General features: G+C 43.6%; 2 protein-coding genes across 2 annotated transcripts in view; one reads left to right on the forward strand and one right to left on the reverse strand.

Annotated features, from left to right (window-relative positions):
- Window positions 1-2,403: 2,403 nt before the first annotated feature.
- On the forward strand, window positions 2,404-8,690 carry LOC119727524 (alkylated DNA repair protein alkB homolog 8-like). The gene is made up of 11 exons (XM_038199426.1): window positions 2,404-2,572; window positions 3,112-3,355; window positions 3,512-3,652; window positions 4,284-4,484; window positions 4,707-4,777; window positions 5,147-5,256; window positions 5,795-5,961; window positions 6,119-6,358; window positions 6,854-6,900; window positions 7,059-7,208; window positions 7,310-8,690. Exons 1-11 carry the CDS (start codon window positions 2,417-2,419, stop codon window positions 8,099-8,101), a joined length of 2,319 nt encoding a protein of 772 aa, XP_038055354.1. The 5' UTR covers window positions 2,404-2,416; the 3' UTR covers window positions 8,102-8,690.
- Window positions 8,691-8,787: 97 nt separating this feature from the next.
- The window catches only part of LOC119727201, a 35,740-nt gene continuing 18,382 nt past the window's right edge, over window positions 8,788-26,145 (reverse strand). The window contains exons 14-36 of the mRNA XM_038199062.1: window positions 25,061-25,222; window positions 24,224-24,385; window positions 23,920-24,081; window positions 23,305-23,556; window positions 22,985-23,139; window positions 22,207-22,510; window positions 20,436-21,461; window positions 19,997-20,148; window positions 19,396-19,699; window positions 16,759-19,266; window positions 16,221-16,375; window positions 15,119-15,407; window positions 14,086-14,371; window positions 13,348-13,558; window positions 12,853-13,000; window positions 12,415-12,624; window positions 12,106-12,240; window positions 11,512-11,634; window positions 11,127-11,164; window positions 10,889-10,987; window positions 10,335-10,434; window positions 9,359-10,207; window positions 8,788-9,099 (exon numbers count right to left, since the gene is read on the reverse strand). Coding sequence (XP_038054990.1) covers window positions 8,894-9,099; window positions 9,359-10,207; window positions 10,335-10,434; window positions 10,889-10,987; window positions 11,127-11,164; window positions 11,512-11,634; window positions 12,106-12,240; window positions 12,415-12,624; window positions 12,853-13,000; window positions 13,348-13,558; window positions 14,086-14,371; window positions 15,119-15,407; window positions 16,221-16,375; window positions 16,759-19,266; window positions 19,396-19,699; window positions 19,997-20,148; window positions 20,436-21,461; window positions 22,207-22,510; window positions 22,985-23,139; window positions 23,305-23,556; window positions 23,920-24,081; window positions 24,224-24,385; window positions 25,061-25,222 — 8,036 coding nt within the window. The 3' untranslated portion in view covers window positions 8,788-8,893. The remainder of the gene's footprint in view (window positions 9,100-9,358; window positions 10,208-10,334; window positions 10,435-10,888; window positions 10,988-11,126; window positions 11,165-11,511; window positions 11,635-12,105; window positions 12,241-12,414; window positions 12,625-12,852; window positions 13,001-13,347; window positions 13,559-14,085; window positions 14,372-15,118; window positions 15,408-16,220; window positions 16,376-16,758; window positions 19,267-19,395; window positions 19,700-19,996; window positions 20,149-20,435; window positions 21,462-22,206; window positions 22,511-22,984; window positions 23,140-23,304; window positions 23,557-23,919; window positions 24,082-24,223; window positions 24,386-25,060; window positions 25,223-26,145) is intronic.

A 26,145-nucleotide genomic window follows, 5' to 3' on the forward strand; every position in this document is an offset into this window, starting at 1 on the left:
CAAGCGGTCTATAGACCGCTTGCAGATGCGTTCGATAATCGACGCGCGAAGGCGCGCGACGCCATGTTTTGGGACAGGCGTATATCAATCCATGCACATGTTGTCCCATAACATGGCGTCGTGCACCTTCGCGCGTCAATTATCGATCGCGTCTGCAAGCGGTCTATAGCTTCATGGCACAACTGAACAAAAAGAACAAACTCGTTTCCGATGCCTCCGGAAATACAAAATGGATTAAATTGAAATTTCGTGCGCTTAGTTTTCACGATGTGTAGCATGAGTAGTTTGAATGGCGTGAAAAACCGTGGAGTTATAAATACAATATGATCGTAACAATCTAGTGTTTTAAACGTTAAAAATCCATGTTGACTTCCATTAGGATTGTATTTGTTGCAAAGAAAATCCTGTATTGTTACGGTCATATTAGCTTGATTAATGGACTTATTTTTATGAAATGAAATATTTTGATGCCAAACATCATGACAAATGAGTGTGCAAAAATTCATTTTAATGTAAACGTGTATTTCTTGAGTTGTTGGCCCGAAATCGGGTTTGGTGATGGAGATCGAGACCACTATAATAGAGGGCGCGCCAAATAAATAGTGGTCTCGGCAACGCATCAACACGGATGCTGCACAAGTGAACAAAACGAACAACCTCGTTTCCGATGAACTACTCAAGAAATACAAAATGGATTAAATTGAAATTTCGTGCAATTAGTTTTCACGATGTGTAGCATAGGTGGTTTGAATGTTGTGAAAAACAGAGGAGCTTTAAATACAATATGATCGTAACAATCTAGTGTTTAAAACGTTAAAAATCCATGTTGACTTCCATTAGGATTGTATTTGTTGCAAATAAAATCCTGTATTGTTACGGTCATAATAGCTTGATTAATTGACGTTTTTTTAGGAAATGAAATCTTTTGATGTCAAACATCATGACAAATGAGTGTACGAAAATTCATTTAAATGTAACGTGTATTTCTTGAGTTATTGGCCCGAAATCGGGTATGCAAATAAAATCCTGTATTGTTGCTTTCATAATAGCTTGATAATTTGACGTTTTTATTATGAAATGAAATCTTTTGATGTCAAACATCGTGACAAATGAGTGTACGAAAATTCATTTGAATATAACGTGTATTCAGTGGCGTAGCCAGGAATTTTTTAGTGGGGGGGGGGGGGGGTCGCTGGGGGGGCTGGAACATTTCATGGGGGGGGGCGTCATGAAGATCAATGATAATTTTTTTAGAAACTCAAAATCTCAGGGGGGGGGGGGGGTGGGGGCGACTGGGGGGGGGGGCTGACAAGATTTCATGTGGGGGGGGGGGGCTATCGCCCCCACGCCCCCCGTGGCTACGCCACTGCGTGTATTTCTTGAGTTGTTGGCCCCAAATCGAGTTTGGTGGTGGAGATCGAGACCACTATAATAGAGGGCGCGCCACATAAATAGTGGTCTCAACAACGCATCAATACGGATGCTGCACAAGTGAAGAAAAAGAACAACCTCGTTTCCGATGAACTACTCAAGAAATACAAAATGGATTAAATTGAAATTTTGCGCAATTAGTTTTCACGATGTGTAGCATGAGTAGTTTGAATGGCGTGAGAAACAGAGGAGCTATAAATACAATATGATCGTAACAATCTAGTGTTTTAAACGTTAAAAATCCATGTTGACTTACATTAGGATTGTATTTGTTGCAATTAAAATCCTGTATTGTTACGGTCATAATAGCTTGATAATTTGACGTTTTTATTATGAAATGAAATCTTTTGATGTCAAACATCGTGACAAATGAGTGTACGAAAATTCATTTTAATATAACCGTTATTCAGTGGCGTAGCCAGGAATTTTTTAGTTGGGGGGTGTGGAATGTAATTCTGTCCGGCCCCCGGTAAAACTGTCCGGGGGGGGGGGACAGAATTACCTAGGTAAAAGTGTCCTCCCCGGCCCGTTAATTCCGTCCCCCTCTAGGTAATTCTGCCCCCCCGGGTTTTGTGTCCCCCTCTTTTGAAACCCGGAAGGCCAGTTCTCTTCATTGTTTTTATGAATTCACTCTACAAGGTATACATTTTGGACTTTTAGTCTGCCCTTCATGAATATAAAAATATTTAATTTGGTCTAATAGATGATAATGTGAACACAACTTATTTACGTGCTGCTCTCAGTATATACTGCATAGGGACACATTTACCAGGGGGACACTTTCACCGTTGGGCAGGGGGACAAATTTACCTGGAGGGGGACAAATCTACCTAGGTACACATTTACCGGGTCACGAGCCGGTAAATGTGTCCGGGGGACACATTTACCAGGGGGACAGAATTACCTGTCACGCTTCCGGACCATCGGACGAAGTTTCGCTCGTCTGTCAAGAGAGGGCGGTATCTAACGGCCTTCACGCAAAATCATGGCAGACGACGGGAGTGTGGCAAGAGCAAGAAACACACGAGAGGGGCCGGGGAAACTCTCCAAATCAGAGAGGAAACTTGCTCGAAAACAGGCAAAATCAAGGCATACACTGCTAAGACATGAGGGAATCCATGCAGCAAAGTTACCTACTAAAGTAAGGAGTTCCTATGAGTGTTTGTAGAAAGAATATCGTAGTTCGTACCATTTATAGCCTACCCGAATTACCTCGAAAAAGCATTAGGCCTACAGATATAGGTCTGGTACCTTTTTGAATTCCATTAATTAAGTACATACCGGCGTCTAGGGCACTGGTGTTACTAACGTTAGTCCGAAAATACAAAAAAGTATATCCAAAAATTACTTTGGGGGGGGGGGGGGGATTAAACATTTCGAAGAAGAAAATTAAAAATAAAAATAACCATAATATTTAATAAATGATTGAACAATCATTATGCACTGATATGGCATTAGTTACTTTTTTGCCTGCACTCTATGTTTTGTAACAAAGTTGACAAAAATGGAAGGCCAGATTAATTTTTCTTTTCTGTACATTCTTGGCTCTGGCGGATTGTTCTTACATTTTAGACATTTAGTTGACAACTGATCCGTGGGCAATGGTCAACTTCCGTAAAAAAAAAAAAACAATGGTGAAAAAAATAGAGGGGTCCTAATTTTGTTGTCTTTTCTACCAAGCACTTGATAGTCGGCAATGGCGGTCTTGGTAATGGGGTCAGTCGCAACGACCTCAAGCCTCTCTTCAGCCAATATGGTCAGCTGACAGACATTGTTATGTTGCCAGGGAAACCATACAGCATCATCTGCTATGCATCAGTAGAGGAGGCAGTCAAGGCTCACGACTGCTTACAGGGATGGCAACTCCGTCCACCTGATGGACCCACTGCTGCTGTCATACTGTATCTCTCTTTCATCAACGAAGGTATTTTTTTGTATTTTGTTATTTTAACATTGCTCTTTTTTTGGGGGGGGGGGATGGTACGCTGGTTGTTTTCCTCATTTTGTGTGTGTGGTCATTTCAGTGTAACAGTGCACATTGTGTAAAGATCAGAAATTTTCATTTGCGTTTTTTTTTTAGTTCCACTACCTAAGATGACAAGCGGCCAGCACAGCCTGCCTCCAGGGCTGATCCTCCTTGAGAACTTCATCGACGTTGAGACGGAGGCGGCACTGATGGGAGAGATGTTGTGGGAGCAAGGAGACCAATCTGAAGAGGCGGGTAAGTGGCAGTCACAAGTAAATCACGAGCAAGTCACAAGTGAGTCACAAGCAACAAGGGATGAACAATAACAAAGGAATGTCCTCGTCTAAGTTCATCAATTGTGACTTGACGTGGAATTCTTGTGTTTTACTTGTGGTGGACTTGTGAGAACCTGTGATGGACTTGTGAGAACTTGTGGTGGACTTGTGATGAGACTTGTGATGAGACTTGTGATGGACTTGTGATTGACTTGTGAGAACTTGTAATGGACTTATCATGGACTTGCAGTGGACTTGTTAGGACTTGTGATAAACTTGTGAGGACTTGTGATTGACTTGTGAGGACTTGTAATGGACTTGTTTGGACTCAAACCAATACTAAGAACATCCACATCCTTCAGTTTAATGGGTGGAGCCAGTTGAAAATTAGGGGAATTCCATATTTTTTTCATGTCTGTATTTTAAGCTATGCACACTTTAACTCCTCAAAACAGTGAAAAACTGATTGGATGGATGTTATCAACGTGCATACCAACAGTTAATTTCAAACCATGACTTAAAAACCAACATTCACAAGGTGTTACTCCAACTCTGTCTCTATTTTTATTAAATTTATAAAATCTTCTTTCAAATTCTCTTTTTTTTGGCAGTCCGGTCGACTCTGAAACACAGGAAAGTCAAGCATTTTGGTTACGAGTTTAACTACGCCACCAACAACGTAGATAAGGACAGTCCAATCCCTGAACCGGTACCTCCTCTGTACGTGGACGTCATCGACAGAATTATGGCAACGGGACTGGTTCAGAACAGGCCTGACCAGATTACAGTCAATGAGTACCAACCGGGACAAGGTAAGAAAAAAATTCAGAAACAAATAAAAACGGGACCAAAAAATTTTCCTGTTTTTCAAAGGGACATTCACAGTACAAGTATTTCATTTGAAGAGGCCACTGTCAACTTATTGAGTTAAATCGTACATTGTCCCTTACAAGGAGAGTCTTTTTGATGTTCAGAAGATTTTGTGTTTAATATGTCAACTCAACCTGTTTCCCCAACTTCCATTTTCTTTGCAGGTATACCTCCTCATGTGGACACCCACTCGGCTTTCCAAGAAGCCATCATTTCTCTCAGCCTTGGCTCACAGGTTAGTCGTCTCGAAAATTCATTCGCAAAACTCCCAATGAACTGAATTGCTCTGTAACATTGACTTCCTCCAATAATGTTCTGTGTCTTGACCAGTTCACGCCGGGATTATTTTGACAAGAACGGAACGAGGTGCAGGATTATTTTTCACTCGACTTCAAGCCAGGCGGGTTGAAGCCATCACCCTCGGGCAGCACACTTGTATTTCCGGCCTCGCTCACTGCGTGTTTATCTGTCATTCGTTCCGAATACCGCAAAAATTTTGCGTGTATAAACAGCCTCCGGCGTGAACTGGTTAAGCAAGATTTGTGCACTCAAATAGCAGCTCTTCTGTCTTGTGAATTGCTTGAATTGTATTGATTTTTCCCAGGTCTTAATGGAGTTTAGTAATCCAACCACTGGCCGCCAGGTTCCAGTTTTTCTGCCGCGACGCAGTCTTCTTATCATGACTGGAGAAGCCAGATACCTCTGGTCACATGGGTAAGGCCGCATCCACACTACTGGCTACGGCCAGTGTAGTGTAAAATCTTGACTCTGTGAAATTTGGACTAATTGGTTGTATTGCGCATGCTTAAGAGAAGATAATTAGGAAAGTCACAGGTCACATGTCATAGTTAGATTCCATATAAGATAAGAGAGACCAGATCACATGAGTCAAAATTTCATATGACACCAGCAGTATCACACTTGTCTTTAACTTCATCATGAGACTTTTCTGCCAGAACAAATAATTACTGATATTGCACTTAATTATGAAATTCCCGAGTCCAGTGTGCTGTGGTGTGAGAATGGTTTCTTACACAATTGGACAACTTTGTTAACAGCTGTGCATTATCTATAACTGGAAGTGCAACTTTGCATCCATTTAGCATTATTTAATATGTCAAGTTTAACTTTACGATCGAATTCACTGAAAGTCAGCGAAAGGGTTAAACAACTTTTGTGCACATAAAACGTATTGGCATTTTTGATTTAATAGCATCCTTTACTGACCTCATTAATCATGCATTATTTTCAGGATTACTCCAAGAAAGAGTGACGTCATTCCGGCTCACGTCGATTTGACCAATGGCAGCCCGGCGTCTCATGACGTCACAGAGAACGACGACGGACTTACGCTGTTGCATCGTGGGGTCAGGAGGTCGCTGACCTTCAGAGCTGTCAGGGGAGCTCCGTGTCACTGTGGTGAGATAAAAACCAGGGGGCGGGGCTAGAGATGGAGAATAGGGGCGGCATGACAGAAACGGAATTGAAGTTGGTTGTTCATCCAGCAACTTGAAAACTTGTATTGAAATTTGAGTTTTTTTCTTTCATGATTTTTTTTTCATTTTTAATTTCTCAGCTTACCCAAGTCGCTGTGACACGCGGCTCAGCTCTGCAAACTCCGACCCCCTCGCTGCATCTCCAGCCGCCCCCTCCCTGCCGACCTCTGACCTCCAGGCCCTGCATCTAGAGACCACCCATGTCCATCAGGTCTATGACACCATCGCCGGTCACTTCAGCCAGACCAGGCACAAGCCCTGGCCCCGGGTCCTAGAATTCCTACAATCTCTGCCGGCTGGGAGTGTTATGCTTGACGTCGGTGAGAACAAAGCATTTTTCATTGTCTGCTCAGTAAAACTGGATCTGCACACCAATTCTTTCACAAGAGGGGTTCTCAAAATGCAGGATGTTCAAAAACGTGTCCTGGGCAAGGCCACTCGTTTTAATGGGAAATTTACTGGGAACAGCCTGCAGCTGATTTAGGGAATTCTTGTGCAACTGCTCAAGTCTACTTACACTACATTTTGTTGTGAAGACTTGGGGAATACGATCATTTTACAGAGATTGCAAAAAGTTTTAGTCAGCCAACCGGCATGAAAAATAACTGCTTAACTTATTCATTTGTAATGGTGATGTAAGTTGAGGCATACCGATTGTAAATGGATGTTTTATTAGGCAAGATCATAATTTAACCTGTTATCTGTTAACTTTATAGGTTGATGTAGGAGGTCCAAAAACCCATGGCTTTGAGTATGAGATACTGGTTTGCCTGTGAGGGAATTTTCTTTTACAAAATATTTATGATTGATTGCAGGTTGTGGAAATGGTAAATATCTGGATGGAAACCCGAGCGTATTTTCGGTGAGTGTTTCAATTTTGCAAATTGACTTCTTTTTTTATATTGTACGTGAAAAACACATAACTTCCTCCAAATACAATAATGTGTTACTTATTAATTAACTTTGCAAGCACTGATTCATCCACATAATAGTTTCATGCACCTGTTTTATACAAATTAGATTGGTTGTGACCGGAGTGTCAAGCTAGTTGAGATCTGTAAGGAGCGGCATTTCCAGGCGTTCAGCTGCGACGGTTTGAATCTGCCAATCAGGAGCTCCAGCATGGATGCCTGCATCTGCATTGCCGTCATACATCACTTCTCGACTCAGGTAAGCAACTTGGACATTGGTACTTATTAGATCATGACATTTGGTAGCTCGGTGACCTCGGTAGCCCGACCTCACTTGTATTTTGTGTATTTCGTTGACAGAATCGTCGGCTGGCAGCCGTCAGAGAGATGGCCCGTGTGCTGAGGCCAGAAGGTCTGGGGCTTATCTACGTGTGGGCCAAGGAACAAGAGAAAGACAGGAAGAAATCCCACTACATCAGCAACGCAACTCACAAGAAGAAAAAGAGCGCTCTGACCGCAGTGGCTGACGGGATAGACAAAGACGACACTGGGCTGTGCCAGGATGAAGAATTGAAAGACGACAGACCAAAAAGAAGTGTGGATATTCAACAATCTGAACGATTGTCGACAGAAGACGAGACATCTAATTGCCGTAACGTTCCGTCGGGTTGCCTTTCCATGAACGCTGCTTCAACTGATCACACTAGAACTGAAGTAGAACATTGTACCATGACTAGTGAATTTCAAAATCCACTTGGACCTGACGAAACACTTGAATCAAATGCTTCTCCATCACTTTCTGGAGATAGCGGTGCCAGTAGTGAACGTCCGGAATTCACGAGTGACAAATCAAGCGTACAACCAAAAGGTGCAAGTACGCTTTTATCGATACACAAAAACCGGACAGAGTTTGAAAGCCAGGACATGCTGGTCCCCTGGCACCTCAAAAAGCAGCCCAGCAAAAAAGACAGCTGCGCACCCCTGCAGGAGAATGGTCCAGCCGGGGAGGATGATTCCCCAGTGTACCACAGGTTCTACCATGTGTTCCATGAAGGGGAGTTGGAGGAACTGTGCGGGCTGGTTGACCGGGTGGAAATCAAAAGCTCACATTATGACCAAGGAAATTGGGGCATTGTCATTAGGAAGTTGTAGGTTATAACATGATTGCTTGCCAGGACAGAAACACAGCACTCTACACTGATGCTTTTGCCGAATGGAAGTACAGATGCCATAAACCGTTAATTATTATAATAAGCCATTAATTTAATAATAAATGGCACACTGGCTCAGATCAAGAGCATGCGCAATGTTTAAAAGCTAACCTATTGAAATCTGAAACTATGCTTTCTGCGATGCTTGTTTCAAAATCTATAACATTTAACTTTAAGTAAAAATCTACACAGTATAAATAATATGAGGTTTAATAAAATGCAAGAACTATTTTAGCAAATAAGTGTCTACAAGTTGCAAGTTCTGATTTCATTTCCTTGTTTCTAACAAATTAACAATTGTCGCTAACAAATTGGGAGACTCTTAGGTTAAAAAGAATACAAAAAAATCTTTTATCATCCAACGGCATCATTGCATTGACTGGATTAAGATAAGCCATTACAGAAAAGGAGTTGAAATCTGCTACAATTTAAAATAAATATTTTTCTCTAGAGCAATAACCATACAATTTTATACATGTACATGTTTTGTAACAAACTACTGCAACCGTAACAAAACAGTTTAACTCTAAAACAAACAAAAATACTTCATGCGTTTTGGTGTCTAAACAGGCTACACATTACTTCTAAAGAAGGATGGTGTGAATGCAACAATCCCAACATGGTTTGACATGTTTTGCAGCATCTTTCGGACCAGTAGAGCACAATCACACATGCTGCCTTCTGGCCCTAAAACAGGCCTGGTGACAACACATACTTTCGTTTCTAAGCCAATTTAACCCCCATTGGATCCAACCAGGTTCGGGCAGGTGGATTTCATGATGCATTGACCCTCGTGGAACGCCAAGCCGGCTGCACACTGGCAGCGCGCCACGCAGGGCAACCGCCGACACAACTCGATCAGATTGGCCGTGTTGTAGCAGGTCTCCAGGCAGGGCGGGCCGCAGTCATCGAAGATCATGGTTTCAGGGCAGTCCATACCTGCCAAAAGAAACACGAGAGAGTTTATGTAAAAGTTAAATTCCGCAATCTGTTAAATTCTCTTCAAAATGCCCAGGAAAATCTACACCCGAAGCCAACCAAATCAGTTGAGTTTACAGAGCTATGGTTGGGTAAAAGGCCTTTCAATAGTTTTTACATAATTAAAATCATAAAAAGAAATTAGCCTCTACTCTCAACAAAATTCTCATCTGTTCCAGGACCCTTCTGAGCCACATGGATAGAAGTTACACATACTAACCACAGATTGTGCTGTTTCTCCATTCCCTGACGATAATTCCATTTCGCCTGCACTCTTGGGCATAGGCTGCAATGGCTTCACAGTAGCATGGCTCGTTGCCTCCGCACGAGCACGCATCCTGCTGACAGAGTTCGTAGAAGCTCCTTGGGTCAACCACCTCCCGGCACTCGGCAAACGTCGCCTGCTTCAGGACGTCGCACTTTGCTCGGACCTCCCGCCAGCTGCGGTAGGTCAGCCCGGCGCAGGCCGGTAAACGACCGACAAGGCGCCGCGGCAGGGACAGACTTTCCGGAACGACGGCCGGTAAAACGCAGTGCTCGTAGCCGTTGACCTTCCAGCTGTGGATCAACTCAAGGTTAGTGCGGCTCGGCAACTGCTGCTTGGTCAGAGTGTCGTCAGCTTTATTCCCATTAAAGTTACCACAAAGACCACACAACCGTCTCCGGAAAGATCTCTCGACTGAAACCTGGACTCTACCGTCCGTCCCCCAGGAGACCTCCAATCCCACACCTGACACCACCCGGATTTTGTTGCCACGGAAGTGGTGGATCTGTATCTCGGCAGGCTCGCTCAGCGCAAACGGCAACTCCACCGATCTGCCGTCCACTTTCACGCCAGGCGGACCAAGCTCAATTTTGACCCCACTCAAATAAACAAAGACAATTTTGCCAAGTGGCTTCCTCCGAGTTTGTAGGGGAGCGTCTTTGTGTTCCAGTTCTAGGTGGACGCTGAAGCTGCCCGAGGAGCAATCCTGGGCCATTGTGTAGCGACAGTTGCCATGGAAACGGAAGGAGCGCAAATCAAAAGACTGGAAATTACCCTTGGGGTAGACAGTGCAGGATGCCAAGTCTGAAATATAAATACAATTATTTTACTGAATTGACTTCCTTTTAGAGAGACGCACCACATGCTGAAATATCTTATTTAATCATACCACTGTACTGTAGCTAAATAATTTTCAAAATTTCATCAGTACCATTTGGACCATCAGTGGGTGTTGGGATGACTTTATTTTTGGCCTGGCCTGCTGAGCAGACCAGGCAACAATTACCAGGCTCCCTGACGGCCGTCTGTCCCTGCCAAGAGAAAAGAAGCATCAAAGACTTGAATGAGCATCAAAGACACAGAAATGGCACTATTATGTGGTCCCAATGCAGTCACATGGCCATCGCAAAGAGCCAGCAATTGGACTGCCAGGCGTGCGGACAACAACTGGGCCAGCAAAAGCGATCAGGCTAACTCGAAAGCCATGATTTGTTGCGGTTACGGCATCGTGCACGCAACATCCCCATGTCAAAAGACGAAGTGCGTTGGTCAGTAAGGACTCGTGCAAAGACTGGCCGAACAAACGTTGGAGTTAAGCGGAGGTACCGGTGTGGGCATTTAGTGTTACGGTGGTATTCATGTACATAATATCCTATTCTCGTAGCAGGAATGGAGTAGTATTACTCCGAGGTAAACGGAGTTTCCAATTATCCGAATTTGAGTTAACGAGAGTTACCGTACCTTATCCTTGTCATTTCCACTGACCTTTGGACACACTGGATCAAAGCATATCACTGCAGTGCATGTTGCTTTCCCACCCACGCACTGGCAATGTGTACACGCATCCTCCCACTCTTCATTGGCCTGTAGGTATGTGGGAAAAACAAACTTTGTTTTATTTACCAACTTTAAGGTTGACCTCCCTTTATCCATTCAATGATTTTTAAGTACGATAATAATAATTTTTTTTAATACAAGCAAATGATAACAAAAATAATCCTACCTGTCGGATGATACCATTGTGCCTGCAGTGTCGTGAATCTATACAAAAGATACACATGAAGTTCATGAAGTTGTACTTTACATAACTCTCGAGGACAAGGCGTTGTCTTTTCCTTTGACCCTGTAATATAACACTCTCCAATAGACTAAGCACACACACTCACGATCGAGGACCATTTTCATCAAAAGATGAACTCTCAAGGACAACAAAGAATCTGTTGTTCTCCCTCTGTCTGTCTGTCCTCAGGGTGCATGTAGTACATGTACACATAATTTAAAAAGTTCAATGCATAATTTATTTGCACAATAAAAAAAAATTAAAATAACTCAAATAAATATACAGTTTACATTTACTCGAATGATCACAAGATATTAAGCACTCTTACCAACACATGACTTGCCGTCAGAATGCAGTACAAAACCCACGTTACACTCACAGTGGAAGCTACCCTGAGTGTTTACACATGCATGGTCACAGCCAGCATTACGGACAGCGCATTCATTAATATCTGGTGAAAACACAGGAAACTGACTTTAGGTGAAGAAATTAATTTTCAGAGCCAAAGAAGAAATCTTTGCTGTAGTGTGATTCGAACCGCTGGCAATCAGAATAAACCTTACTAGTTCTGTAAACTTTTCAGAATTAAGTAGATAATCTCAAAATTCTACACCTGAATAGAAACTGCTATTTTTCTTTTTTTTTCAAAATAAATTTTTGTTCTACACGATATTGCAAACATATTTATCAAACTAATCTGTAAATGTTATTTTTTCAAATTTTCTTCACATGATTCAAATTCAAAGGTTCACAATTGCTGGGAAAAAAACACTGGAAGCCTTATAGGAAGTGGGTGTTCCAACCAGACGTATAACTAGAAACAACAGAATAAGGTTACAATTTTATTATTAACGAAAATACATCAAAATCAGGTTGAAAATGAAATCGAACTGTTCTCTGAATCCAACATCTAACAACTCACCGTAGTTGCACACAGGTCCCCTAAAGCCAGCCGAACATCTACAGAAAGGTCTGTTGCCTTCGCCTAGGTCACATGACCCACCGTTCCTACAATGGAGTAGCGCACACGGGTCCGTAGCCTCTTCACACTTTGGCCCTGTTTGGGTTGAAAAAATGAACTTAATATTTGAAAAATCATGCTCTCTTGAAACAGCCTTACCACCTCAAAAATTATGACAATTGCTCTGTTAATATTTCAAAAGCGACTTTTAAGGAACATTACGAGATCAGGTTGTTGCAGTCAGTAACATCTATTATAAGAGAGTCTTACCTGAGAAACCCAGAGTGCATTCGCACACCGGTCCCCTAGGCCTGTCGTGGCACCTCCCACCATTCAAACAGGTACCCACCATACAGCTGGCACTCACTACCTGGCAGGCATAGCCTTCGAACCCGTCAGCGCAGTCACAGGCGTAGCTGTCGACCAGGTCGCGGCAGGTCGCGCCATTCCGACAGGGCAAGGAAACGCAGTCGTCAATTCCTGATTTCAAAATGGGATTGCAAACTTGTATTGACAAATCACAAATGTGTTTGTTACACAAATGTGTTGCAAATGTTGTACACTGCCTTTAACGCCAAACCCTCAACTGCCCATTAACGATTTCACTTATAATTTTATAGACTCTTGCGTACATCTTAAACTCTCAACCTTCATACCATCAGAAGTACCTCGACTTCAACACCGCTAAAATATTGGACTGTGACTCACGTCTACAGATCTGCGATGGTTGTCGTCGGTAAATTGTGATCCCGTCTTGCAGGGTCTGTGGCCAGGCCATTGCGTCTCCCATGCTACCACAGCTGCCAAACAAACTCAGTATCTCCGCGTCGCTCATTGCAAACTGCCATATATTCACCTGTGTATATAGACAAAAGTAACACAAACTGTCCAAACCAGAAGGGAAATGTGCCAATCAAATTGAAAATCAACATGCAAATAAGATGCAAATAAGATGTAAATCAAGAATAAAACTTTCAGTCTATTGGAAGCCACTCAAAGACATTTAAACATTTGAACAAGTCATACTTTTCAATAACAAACGTCTAGATTCCTAGCAACGCTGGGCCCCAACAGGTTGCACTCACGATGGCTTTCTCGTCGACTGTGTAATAGCTGTGGATGAATTGCAACTGGAGTATGCACAATATCTAATCTACTTTTCAATACAACAGTCAAAGTTTGGAATGAAGAATGTTACCCTACCTGACTCAAGCGACCGACGAAGCTACCCGACGATCCCTCCTGCCCGCGTATCCCATCATGCTCTCTGCCCAGGGTCAGCAGGCCGCCGCCAGGTATGACACCGCCTGTCTGCAGTCCGGTGCCCTGTCTCCGCAGAGTGCCGTCAAAGTAGAAACGCCACTCGCCAGACACGGCCTTCCAGGTGAAGGCCACATGGTGCCAATCGACTTCCCTGCATAAAACATGCAAAATGAATCATAAAAAGCTGCATGGCATGGGAAAATTCACGGTGTAGATGTGCTAATACTTACTTATAACCACTTCGCGACGAGATTGTTTTTGCCGAAAATTTGGTTTTTGAAAAGGCAAAACATAGCAGCCAACTTCTGATGTACAGCCAAATGCCACAAAGACTGATTCGCAAGAGTTATATCAATTGTATTTGTACGATATTTCTTACCGCAACCTCATATTTTTCAACACTCTGGGGGTGTGCCCATGGACCGTAAATTGTACCACAACAGGCAGTGCACAGTGGCCATGTTCAAGTTCAACATGGTCCGCTTCCATAGAATTCTTGGACTTGGTGTGAATCTCTTAGTTTCTATTTCTATTCTTCCATGGTTTGCCCCTGAAATTCATGATCTCTTTGCTGAACTTTATCTCCATGAAATAGACATGTATTCCATAATCTTGTACTTAAAAGGAACCGGGCCCAGTTCACCACAAAGAACGTTCGTAAAAACCAGCATGATTTACCTAACTGGTCTGAAATTTGTTTCAACTCCTTCGCTGTTCATTTGTACAATCATGTTGTCATAGTCGCGTAAACTCAAGGCAACGTTCATGGCTCCGTGGTCCAAAGTGGATTGCTGCTCTCGCTCATTGTAGACGATGTACGACAAGATGGGCCCTGTCCGGGTCACACCCTCGGGTCGTATCCATAGCGACAGGGTCAATTCACGCAGGTCAGGCTGCATGTGAATCGGGTGGGTGAACGGGAGGCTCGAGGGGCCGAAGATCAAGTCAAAGTCCGAAGACAGCTCTAATGGAGGGAAAACAAAGATCAAACTGTTGCCATTACAACAAGGAAACTGTCTGGCGGCAATTAGCAGCCATTTGCAAAATCATTAATTTGCAGGTTTTCACTCTTTTATAACTGTTCACAAAAGTGACTTTTGTAACCAGAATTTTACCCAACGGGAAAAAAAAAAAATATTTATATGGCATTATTTTTCAAACTATATGAAAAGTTTTGTAAATTTAAAAGACGGTCATATTCTGGTTTGCTATTTGTCAATAACAAAAACTTTGTTGAGCATTGCCTGGTTTCAACCATTTCAAATAAACGTTTGCCTTCGACAAAGACGTTTTTTAATAATTAGTTCAAAAATAATTTTGGGTTATTGGCCTTAGCCTGAAATTGACATTTCAGCATATAATGTAACATCGTTACGTCATATGCTGAATTTGCGAGTTACCTATATCCTTTGGGATTTACATTTGAAAAACATCTGGTACACTGACTTGCTCAGAATGCTTGGCACATTTTAACTTTGAATTTCCAGACTAAAGATACTGTTGCTAATCACATGATTCGGGGCAAGCTATCGCATAGTAACATAAGAGATGCTCAGCACCAGTACATTGTTCACAATGGGTGAGAATGGCACAAAGACACCATGCTAGCATAAGGCTTGCCCCGAATCACGTGATATAGTTACAGTCTCAAATTTAACTCGCAAATGGCTTATTGCCTTAAAAAAAAACTTGAGTTAGTCAATAAACTTACTTAGTTGGCAGTTGTCCCCTGAATAGCCAGGCGCACACTGACAGACAAAACTGTCCACACGATCCTCGCACACAGCTCCATTCAGACACTCCTCCATATGCTCCAAACAATCATCGATGTCCTCCTCACAAACAGCTCCTTGGTAACCACGGCGACACAGGCACTGGAAGCTTTCTTCATCGTCTGGGATGCACTGTCCCCCATTGCGACACGGACTAGCGTCGCAAGGGCCAATCTGCTCCTCACACTGGTCGCCACGGTAACCATCTTGGCAATAACAGCTGAAACCCTTACAAGATGATAAGATAATATAACGCTTTGTTAACGTTTTGAGCAACTCACAACCAGAGAAGCTGAGGCCACCGCAAGTCAATTGCAAGTCCGGTCATAAGTTAATCACAAGTCAATTGGTCAAACTTAAAGTTAGAGTAGATCATTTGCAGCTACCTAAAAAGTAACTGACCAAATTATTGTTGAAAAGCATACTTGGTTTAAGGATAGTAATGGCACTAAACTCCCAGTGACAATATTTTTTGGAGCACGCTGTCATTTTGAGAAAAAAAACAAAGAAGTTTTGGAAATTTCCGTTACTAGTTCATTTTTAATTCAGTGAAGCTGGAATGGGTGCGCGCAAGCGTTTACACAAAGCACACGCGCGCCCGGTTGTTATAATTTGTCAGTGCGTGACATCGGGTAGCTGCAATTGGCTGAATGAGAACGTGTCCCGGTCGCTGATTTCGGGTGCAATTCAAAACATGACTCTAAACTTCTGAATTGAAATCGAGATCCTAGAATATTGTTTTCTCAGAATACACGACACTCACTGAGCTAAAACTTCATCGGGTTACTTGTTAAGCACCCTTCTTTAGATTTTGAGCACTTTTGTTGCTTCAAACGAACAAAAATGCACAAATGACAAATGAAACACTCTCCCTTTTAACAGGGGATGAATAATAACTAGGGAATGCTTTTGGTGTAGTTATCACATGACAGTAGTCGCAAATATATCACTGACAAATATAGTCAACCCAATTGGGGAGTTTATCTACCCAATTGGGGAGTTTCTTTTTAGATGATGCCTAATTATAGTCAGTTTTGTTACCCTTGGTAGGTCCTGGCACTCGGCCCCATTCAGACATGGACTGGAGGCGCAGTCATCATAGTTGACCTCACAGGTCAAGCCAGTGAAGCCCTCAGGGCACTCACACATGTAGGAGTTGACATCATCGTGGCAGATACCCTCGTTCAGACAAGGAGCTATGACAAAAAAGACCAACGTGAAAGCTTAGACTTTGTTACCCAATGTCGTTTTTACCAATCAACAAAACACACTTTTCTCTTACAATACTGCATTCCCATAGCATCTTCCGAAATGAATAATAATAATAATAACAATGATTAAACATTTATATTGCGCACTTATCTGTCCAAAAGGACATCCAAGGCGCACAAATGAAAAGCAAAAACGTTTCACAATAAACTCTGAATTTTCTGAAAGGCATTCAACGTCAATGAAATTGTGGCGCAATCTTAGCTATTGAATTTGGAATCAATTACTCATTATTTGTATGCCAAGACACAGCATTTAATAATCATCAAGAATTTGACATTTGACCCCATGACCTTTGACATTGACTCACCAGATGCACACTCGTCCACGTCCACCTCACAGTCTTTACCAGTGAACCCTGGTATGCATTTGCAGGAGTAGTCTTGATCCCCGTCTATGCACCTCCCACCGTTCTGACATGGCCGACTGAAGCAATCGTCCAGCCGAACCTCACAGTGCCGGCCGGAGAACCCAGGAATGCAACGGCACCCGTATGTGTCTAGTCCGTCCACGCATCGGCCTCCATTCTCACACGGGTTTGGTCGGCAATCGTTGATGTTCGTCTGGCAATGCACACCCGTGAAACCTGCAGCACACGTGCAGGTGTACCTGTGGACAAGGTCCAAGCAACTGCCGCCGTTTTGGCAGGGTTGGGAGACACAGTCGTCTACGTTTACTTGGCAGAGACGTCCGACAAACCCGCGCGGACACAAGCAGTAGAATATGTTGACGCCATCCACGCATCTGCCGCCATTGGTGCACCGATTGGTGGCACAGTCGTCAATATTCACCTGGCACATGTGACCGGAAAATCCTAGTCGACAAACGCAGCTGAAGGAATCGATGGCGTCCAAGCATTTGCCGTTATTCTGGCAAGGATTGGAGGCACATTCGTCAATGTTTGTCTCACACAGGCTGCCCGAGTATCCATCCAAACAGTCACATCTGAAGCTGTTGATGAGATCCACGCACGACGCGCCATTTTTGCAAGGCCGTGATGTGCATTCGTTGACTTCATTCTCACATAAAACTCCTTCAAACCCTTCCTTGCAGATACACAAATAACCATCTACTTTGTCCAAACACTGGGCACCATTCTTACAGGGATTGCTGTGGCATTCGTCAACATCAACGCCGCAGAAATTGCCAGTGAAACCTCGGAGGCACTCACAAGTGAAGCTATCCACTGCATCCACACACCGCGCCCCATTTAGACAGGGATTGCTCCCGCATTCATCAACATCAATGCCGCACAAGTCACCAGTGAAACCCTGGAGACACTGGCAAGTGAAGCTATCCACTCCATCCACACACCGCGCCCCATTTAGACAGGGATTGCTCCCGCATTCATCAACATCAACGCCGCACAAGTCACCAGTGTAACCCTGGAGGCACTCACAAGTGAAGCTATCCACTCCATCCACGCACTGTGCCCCATTTAGACAGGGATTGCTCCCGCATTCATCAACATCAATTCCACAAATTTTACCAGCAAAACCTGGCCGACACTGGCAAGTGAAGCTATCCACTCCATCCACACACCGCGCCCCATTTAGACAGGGATTGCTCCCGCATTCATCAACATCAACGCCGCACAAGTCACCAGTGTAACCCTGGAGGCACTCACAAGTGAAGCTATCCACTCCATCCACGCACTGTGCCCCATTTAGACAGAGATTGCTCCCGCATTCATCAACATCAATTCCACAAATTTTACCAGCAAAACCTGGCCGACACTGGCAAGTGAAGCTATCCACTCCATCCACACACCGCGCCCCATTTAGACAGGGATTGCTCCCGCATTCATCAACATCAACGCCGCACAAGTCACCAGTGTAACCCTGGAGGCACTCACAAGTGAAGCTATCCACTCCATCCACGCACTGTGCCCCATTTAGACAGGGATTGCTCCCGCATTCATCAACATCCATTCCACAAATTTTACCAGCAAAACCTGGCTGACAATGGCAAGTGACGATATCCACTCCATCCACACACTGTGCCCCATTCAGACAGGGTTTGCTCCAACATTCGTTAACATCAACTCCACAAAATTCACCAGCAAAACCTGGCGGACACTGGCAAAAGAAGCTATCCACTCCATCCACACACGTTGCCCCATTCTGACAGGGCTCCCCACGGCAATCATCTATGTTAATCTCACACGCGGGACCACTGAAGCCGGGCGCACATTGACAGTTGAACTCATTTACCCCATCTATGCAAGTGCCTCCATTTCCGCACAGCACGCCCTTGCAGTCATCAATATTGACTTCGCACAAAGTCCCAGTGAATCCTGGGAGACACTGGCAGAAGAAGTCCTCCACGTAGTCAATACAGCTTCCTCCATTTCTACACAAAATTCCATGACAGTCGTTGATATTTGTGTAGCACATTTTCCCGGTAAATCCCGCTTTGCACCGACACCGGAAATCGTTGACACCGTCAACACAACTACCGCCATTTCGACAAGGATTATCCCCACAATCATCGATATTGACTTCGCAATCTTTACCGGTGAAACCTTCAAGACACAGACAAGAATAGTCGTTAATTCCGTCCACACATGACGCGCCATTTTCACAGGGGGCACTCTCGCAGTCATTGTTATTGGTCTGACAGTTGTCACCAATGAAACCTTCAACACATTCACAGCTGTAGCTGTTCACTCCATCGTTACAGGACCCACCGTTCTGACATGGCATATCGATACACTCATCGATATCTACGCTGCATCGCTCACCTGTGTAGCCTGGACCACAGTCACATATGTATCCATTCACTACGTCCTGGCATGTTCCATTATGCTGACAGGGTCCTGAAAAATAAAAACAAATACAGCATGTTCGTTATTCAATATATGTTAACTTAAAACTCTTTCAACTCTAAACCAAGAAATCTGCAAGGGTGTTAATAAAAAGAACTCTTTCAAAGACAAACCAAATACCTGATTGACACTCGTCAACGTCAACCTCACAGTTGCGCCCCCCAAAACCAGCTGGACAATCGCACAGATAACCAGCTATCTCGTTGACGCAACTACCACCATTATGGCACGGTCTACTGATGCAGAAATCCACGAGAGTCTCGCAGTGGGTACCGGTGTATCCGTCGGTGCACAGACACCGTGCAGGGCCCTCGGGTTGGTCCACGCACGTCCCTCCGTTGTCGCACTTGTGGTTCTCGCACGGGGGGATCAAAGTCTCGCAGTTTAGTCCTCGGAAGTTTTCGGGGCACTTGCAGCGGTATCCCTAAGTGTTAATCAATGAAAAAAAACTTAGTTAAGATCAAGGACTTTCAATAAAAATTATTGCCATAAGAATCCATGTCATACAATCATTACATGTTTGATGGGAAATAATAAATGATTTTCTGGGACTACCTTCATAGGCCTGCTGAGCATGGATAGCATTAGCTTAGCAAGATCGGGTTACCAGGCAAAATGCAATGGATTTGTACATTGCTAATGACTGGTTCCCGGCTTATATTTATTTGAATGAATACTTATTAACAAATGGACGTAATGAAATGGTTAACACCAGTCTCACTTTGTCAAGACTGTAGCACACTCCGTTGTTCAGACACGGACGGAAGGCGCAGTAATCTTTCAGCTGACAATACCTGCCGCTGTATCCCTCTACACAATGGCAGGTGTAGGAGTTAGTTCCGTCCACACAAGTGGCTCCATTTAGGCAGGAATCTAGAATCATGGAATTTGCGACAGTAAACTTTCGATAAAAAGGAGAATCAACAGCGTGAACGTTATAAGTGAGGGCACACTGCATGGATGCATACATACACTGCCTTGTTTAAAAGTTAAGCCCTATTGCAAGTGGGCTTTGCCTGCTACCAACTGTTGACTAGCGTTCAAAATCCACAACTTACATTTTGGAAAAGAAACATGCATAGGACTGAATAAATAGCCACAGAACTGAAACTGTTGGGATAAAAATATAGCAGTTTTTTTCAAAATTTCTAACAACTTACTTTTCTCACAGTCGTCAACGTCCAGTTCACAGTTTGTGCCCGTATATCCTCGTCGACAGAAACACTGATAAGCATTGATAGAGTCCTTACACCGCCCTTTGTTCATGCATGGCCTGCTCCAACACTCATCGAAATTAAACTCGCACACCCTTCCAGTGTAACCTGGAATGCACTCGCAGTGAAAAGTGTCGATTTCATCGACACAGCTTCCACCGTTCCTGCACGGTTCCCTGATACAGTTATCGATGTTGGTTTCGCAGCGGGTGCCAGTGAAACCGCGAGCACACGAACACGCGTAACCATTGACACCGTCGATACACTGCCCGGCGTTCAGGCACGGGCTACCTGCGCAATCGTCGATATCAACGTTGCATCGGTCACCGGTGAAACCTTCAGTGCAGACACAATAGAATGCATTGACCCCATCTAGGCAGGTTCCGCCATTTTCACAGACACCTTCGCAACAATCCTGGATGTTCGTTTCGCAGAGATTCCCGCTAAAACCACTCTGGCAATCGCAATGAAAACCATCCACCTCGTCAACGCAACTCCCGTTGTTAGCGCAGAGAACCCCGGTGCAGTCATCTACATCAACGTCGCAACGCTCGCCGGTGAACCCCGCGGCACACAAGCACTGAACTTCATTAATCCCATCCACACAACGCCCGCCATTTTGACAAGGGTTGCTACGGCAATCGTTAATGTTGATTTCGCAGTCACTGCCGGTGAAACCATCCGCACATCTGCACCAGTAGCCGCCAACAAGGTCCACGCACGTGCCTCCATTATCGCAGAAAGATAGTGGACAATCGTCAATATCGACCTCGCAGTCTTTCCCGCTGTAACCCGTGAGGCACTGACAGCGATAATCGGATGCTTCATTAATGCAGACACCGCCATTCTCGCAGGGGTTAGAAGAGCAAGGGTCCATGCTTTCTTCACAAGTCAACCCAGTAAACCCTTTGGTGCAGTTACAAATGAAGGAGTTGATTCCATCAATACACGTGGCTCCATTCATGCAAGGGTCTGTAAAAATACGAAAAAATATAGTGAAACTTGCTTTTCTCCTGCAAACTATTACAACGAAAACCTGGTCAGTATTTGTTGTACAAGCTTTCTTAAGCAGGCTAAATTTACGGGAAATTAAAGGGGAAGTGTGGCCTAGTGGTTAGGGTTCATGACTCATGATCAGAGGGTCAGGGGTTCAAATCTAGCTGCTTGTCATATATTGTGTCCTTGGGCAAGGCACTTCACCCCACTTGCCTCTCTCTACCCAGGAGTATAAATGGGTACGGGCATTAGCTGGGGAGTAACCTGCGATGGACTAGCATCCCATCCAGGGGGGAATAGAAAAATTCTCAGTCGTTTCATGCCACTGAAACCAGAGATAAACGCCGGCCTGATGGGCCATATTGGCTCGGGACAGACTTTACTTACTTTTTACTTTTTTTTAAATTTACATGAAACTGTCAAAAACAAAGATATTGAATCAACTTAGGTTTTGCCCTTCACCGACGTATAAACACTGTATAGATTCCATCTTACGAATAAAGATATTGAAAAAAATAGAGACATGCAAATCTGAACAGCTCATACATCACCTGTGCAGAACTCAAGGGTCTAAGGCTTAAATCACACTTATAAATCAACACTCTTTGTTGAACTAATATTACATAACAATTTGTCAATAACAAAGTCAGTTTTGTGACAAATTTTCTTTTCATTTACACAGAGCGAGTAACACATTTTTGTCAGTAGTCTGGTTCCCCACCTGATTCGCATTCATCAAGATTGACACCGCACAGGGCACCAGCAAATCCGGGCGGGCAGTTACAACGGTAAGTTATCACTTCGTCTACGCAGCTACCACCGTTCAGACACGTCACCCCTGCACAATTATCGATGTCCGTATCACAGATATCGCCGGTGTACCCTGGTGCGCAGTCACACCTAGGACCATGCGGAAAGATCAAGCAGGTCCCACCATTAAGGCAGGAGGTAGCATTACAGTGGGGGATTGCAAGCGTCTCACACTGCAAGCCTTTGTAGCTGGGCCCACAGTCACAGTGAAAACCCTGAAAACAAAAATAGAGATTGGTTCATACTTCACACAAAAGCAAATGTTGGAGCACAGGAACAGTGGAACCCCTGTTATTAGAATTTGAGAAGAAAATATAACGAGACTGTATGCTACGAACAAAATATTTTTAGGTTATCAAAATGTGATCATCAAATTCACCAATTTATGTTTTTGTATTGTGCAGTGATAGAAAATTTTGCATATTTAATAAATCAATTCAACTTTAGGGGCTGATTTCAGTCTTTAAAATTGAGCTTTAAGGTAATTTTTTTTAAAATATGTAAAGGTTTCACCATGTTGCCTAAACTGTTTGATATGCAGTTTTCAAAGGTTTTCTTATCATCCCACTTTAGATTTTAATTGCTGCCGTTTCTGGAATCACCAAAAAATTAACGCACTTGATCCTATGGGTATTTAATATGAATTGCATTTGTAATCAAAGTTGGCAACAGTCAAATATGACACTTACCCAAACCCTATCCTGACAAGTACCACCGTTCTGGCACGGTGCGGAAGCGCACTCATCTATGTCGATCTCACAGTTGGTTCCGTTGTACCCTTTCAGGCACTCACAACGATATGAGTCGATGCTGTCATGGCAAGCAAGGGCATGAACACATGGACCTTGGGATTTGAGTAGAGAAAATCTGCGATCAAGTTCTAGCAAGGAGACAGATGTTTTGTGATGAGGTTTCGACCATCACTTGACTAGAGGCATTTCCACATTGCTATTAGTGTGCTGGTGTTAATGACGGTATATTAAGAAATGGTTCAAAAATTATTTCTTACCCGATTGGCACTCGTCAATGTCAACCTCACAGTTTGTGCCGTTGAATCCCGGTGAGCATTTGCACCGGTAACCGGCCACCTCATCATGACACGTCCCTCCGTTCATACACAGACCTTCCTGGCAGTCGTCAATGTTGGTTTCACACTGGGCACCGGTGAAGCCGTCGACACACTGGCAGAAAGCACTGATGTCGGACCTATTGACGCAGGTGCCGTTGTGTTGACAGGGCGTCACATGGCACACAGCAAGCTCTACGGAAAAAATAACGAAGGTTTTCTTGATTTTGAGACAATAGCATAACATTATTCCCTAAATATTTCCTCTAACTTCTCTTCTTTATCTATTTCCACTAGCTTCTCTTCTCAAAATCAATCAAGTGACTGTTTTAACAGCATAAGGAATGCTATGCCTACTGCTAGGCACGACTGGCTGAGACTGTTTGTACATGTAATTGATGCAGTAAAAAGCTTTGACTGTAGGAGATTGATAAGCCAGCTGTACCTACCAGCTACCTGCTTTTGTCTTATGTCTGAAGTTGACTAGTCACAGTGCATACCAGAAATTTGATGTGGGTGTTGGTGACTAGTGTAAGCATGAATAGGGTTGACTCTCACCGACACACGATGTTACGTCGACGGCTCCCAACTCATCCGAAGAGGAGCCGTCGGGGCACGGCAAGCAGGCATGCTGCTTCCTCATTGGTTGATACCAGCCCGGTGCACATGGTATGCATGGCTGGTAACCAGACATGGAGAACGATCCCGCATCACAGGGAACTATGGGAGGAAATATAATACATAAGACTGTGTCATAGTGAAGTCAATCATCCATTCCTGAATCTTAAGCGAACAAAAGAACTTCTCTAACAGAGTTAAACAAAATCAAATAATAAGAAGTACGACAATCTCTGAAACCTACACATGCATTCCTCCAAAGATGAGGCCCCTTCGTTTCGGGCCGCTGCATCATCGGGGCACTGTTGGCATGATGTGGCGCCCTCTGTCGACTGAAAAGTTCCAGCAGGGCAGGCTAGACAGGGCTGCAGACTGGTTTTCGAGTACGTTCCCGCAGGGCATGCATCTAGAAATGAAATAGTAAATAATTGATGAGGTTCAATTTTTGAAGAAAAAAAAAAGTTGAATAAAGATCAGGTTGATTAAAATTGAAGCCAGCAACGAAAGCATAACTGGAAGGCCATTTATCCACATTGTGACAAAAGCGCAGAATTCAGGCAATCCACAATGCAGTGCGCCGCTAAGAGTTTGCCACAGACTGTTCAGTTTTCCCAGTGCATTGTGGGAGATGGACAACAAATTCGCAGCGCGGAACATTTGAAATTGTTTGTTTTTCTGGTCAGTAGTTTCGTAAGCGTATTATTCAAGTATCTGTGTGCCCTTTTCTTTTCTCTAATCGATATGCTGTTTTTTTGTAAGGTGGCAGAACACTATGCCCCAATCTATAACAAATAAGCTCAAGTTGTCTACTGACACTCATTCAAATGGGCCATGTTGTGTCGACCGTAAACTTGATAAATGGACTCTCCATGGCAAACTCTTGGTGGCGCATTGCGTTATGAATCGCCCAAATTCCTGAAGGGCTTAAAAAACTCTGGCAGCAACAAGTCTCATAAAGCATACACCAAATGACTTGATTCAATTGTGAATGGCAGTTTTCCTCTTTTATTCATGTTTCGGGGGGGGGGGGGTGTGGGGATGGGGTCGGAGGTTGTAAAGTCATCATTGGTATCTGACTTACAGCGACAATAGTTTTCATTCCTTGCCCCAGTGTCTGTTGTGTTGGCGCCCTCTGGGCAAGCCTTGCAGGTGGTTTGGCCAGCTTCATCTTGGAAAGTTCCAAATTCACATCCGACACACTCCTCCGAAGCTAGCGAGTGATAAGTACCGACGGGACACTCCACTGAAAAAAAAATAGAGAAAAATCCTATAATGCACCGAATGCATCATGTCCACACACACACTCGCTCTCATGATAACCTGGTAAGGGAAGTTTTATAATATGTTTAGACAATTTTTACTGAGTTGTGAGGACTTTTGACTCTTGCCATAAAACCTATCCTGCAACAAACATATGTGAGTAGCGGCCACACCGCATCATCTACCGTTCCTCCACCTGTCTGAGTCCACAGAAATATGTAGGAAAACATAAAAGTCCTATAGGATCCTACAGAATTCCTATGTTGAAAGTTAAAGACTTGGTCCCAATAGGGACAAACTCTAGATTCCTTTAACAGGGGCCAAATGTCCAATACTCATCCAAATGTTAACATCAGATTTATTTTTCAGAAACAGGACATAACACCAACAGAGGAATTTAAGTTTACAGGTTAAGAATCATTTATTTACCATGCACAAAAAAAATCATCTGCAGTGCAGGTTAAAATGAAGTAATTTGAATTCTTTGGCAGTGTCTTGCCCACTTCCTAAACTCAAAAGAACTGGGTTCCTCCACAAAATTGCTTTTCCACACAAAACAATGCATAGTGCCTGAAATATAAAGCCTTGTCCAAAGTACTTGGCTACGGCTTGACATTACACACAAATGTATGAGAAGTGGCTGCAGCCAATTACCATAGACTCGTGTGTAATTTCAAGCCGCAGCCAAGTAATTCAGACATGGCTTAACTCTAATAAAGGTCTAATTTAGTCAGGCAACACTTCACTGCCAATCCTGTGTTCTGTGATTGGCAATTAATAACCAGCATTGCATCATTGTAAACTGCCAAGTTTGAGCTGTCTGCACGCACAGCTGACATCAGAGCAATAGCACGCTAAATTCGCCAAAGCCAAAGTCCTCATCTCTCCTCAGCCAAAACCCATTAT

Source organism: Patiria miniata, unplaced genomic scaffold (assembly GCF_015706575.1).
Source record: "Patiria miniata isolate m_02_andy unplaced genomic scaffold, ASM1570657v1 HiC_scaffold_20, whole genome shotgun sequence".
Classification (NCBI taxonomy): Eukaryota; Metazoa; Echinodermata; class Asteroidea; order Valvatida; family Asterinidae; genus Patiria; species Patiria miniata.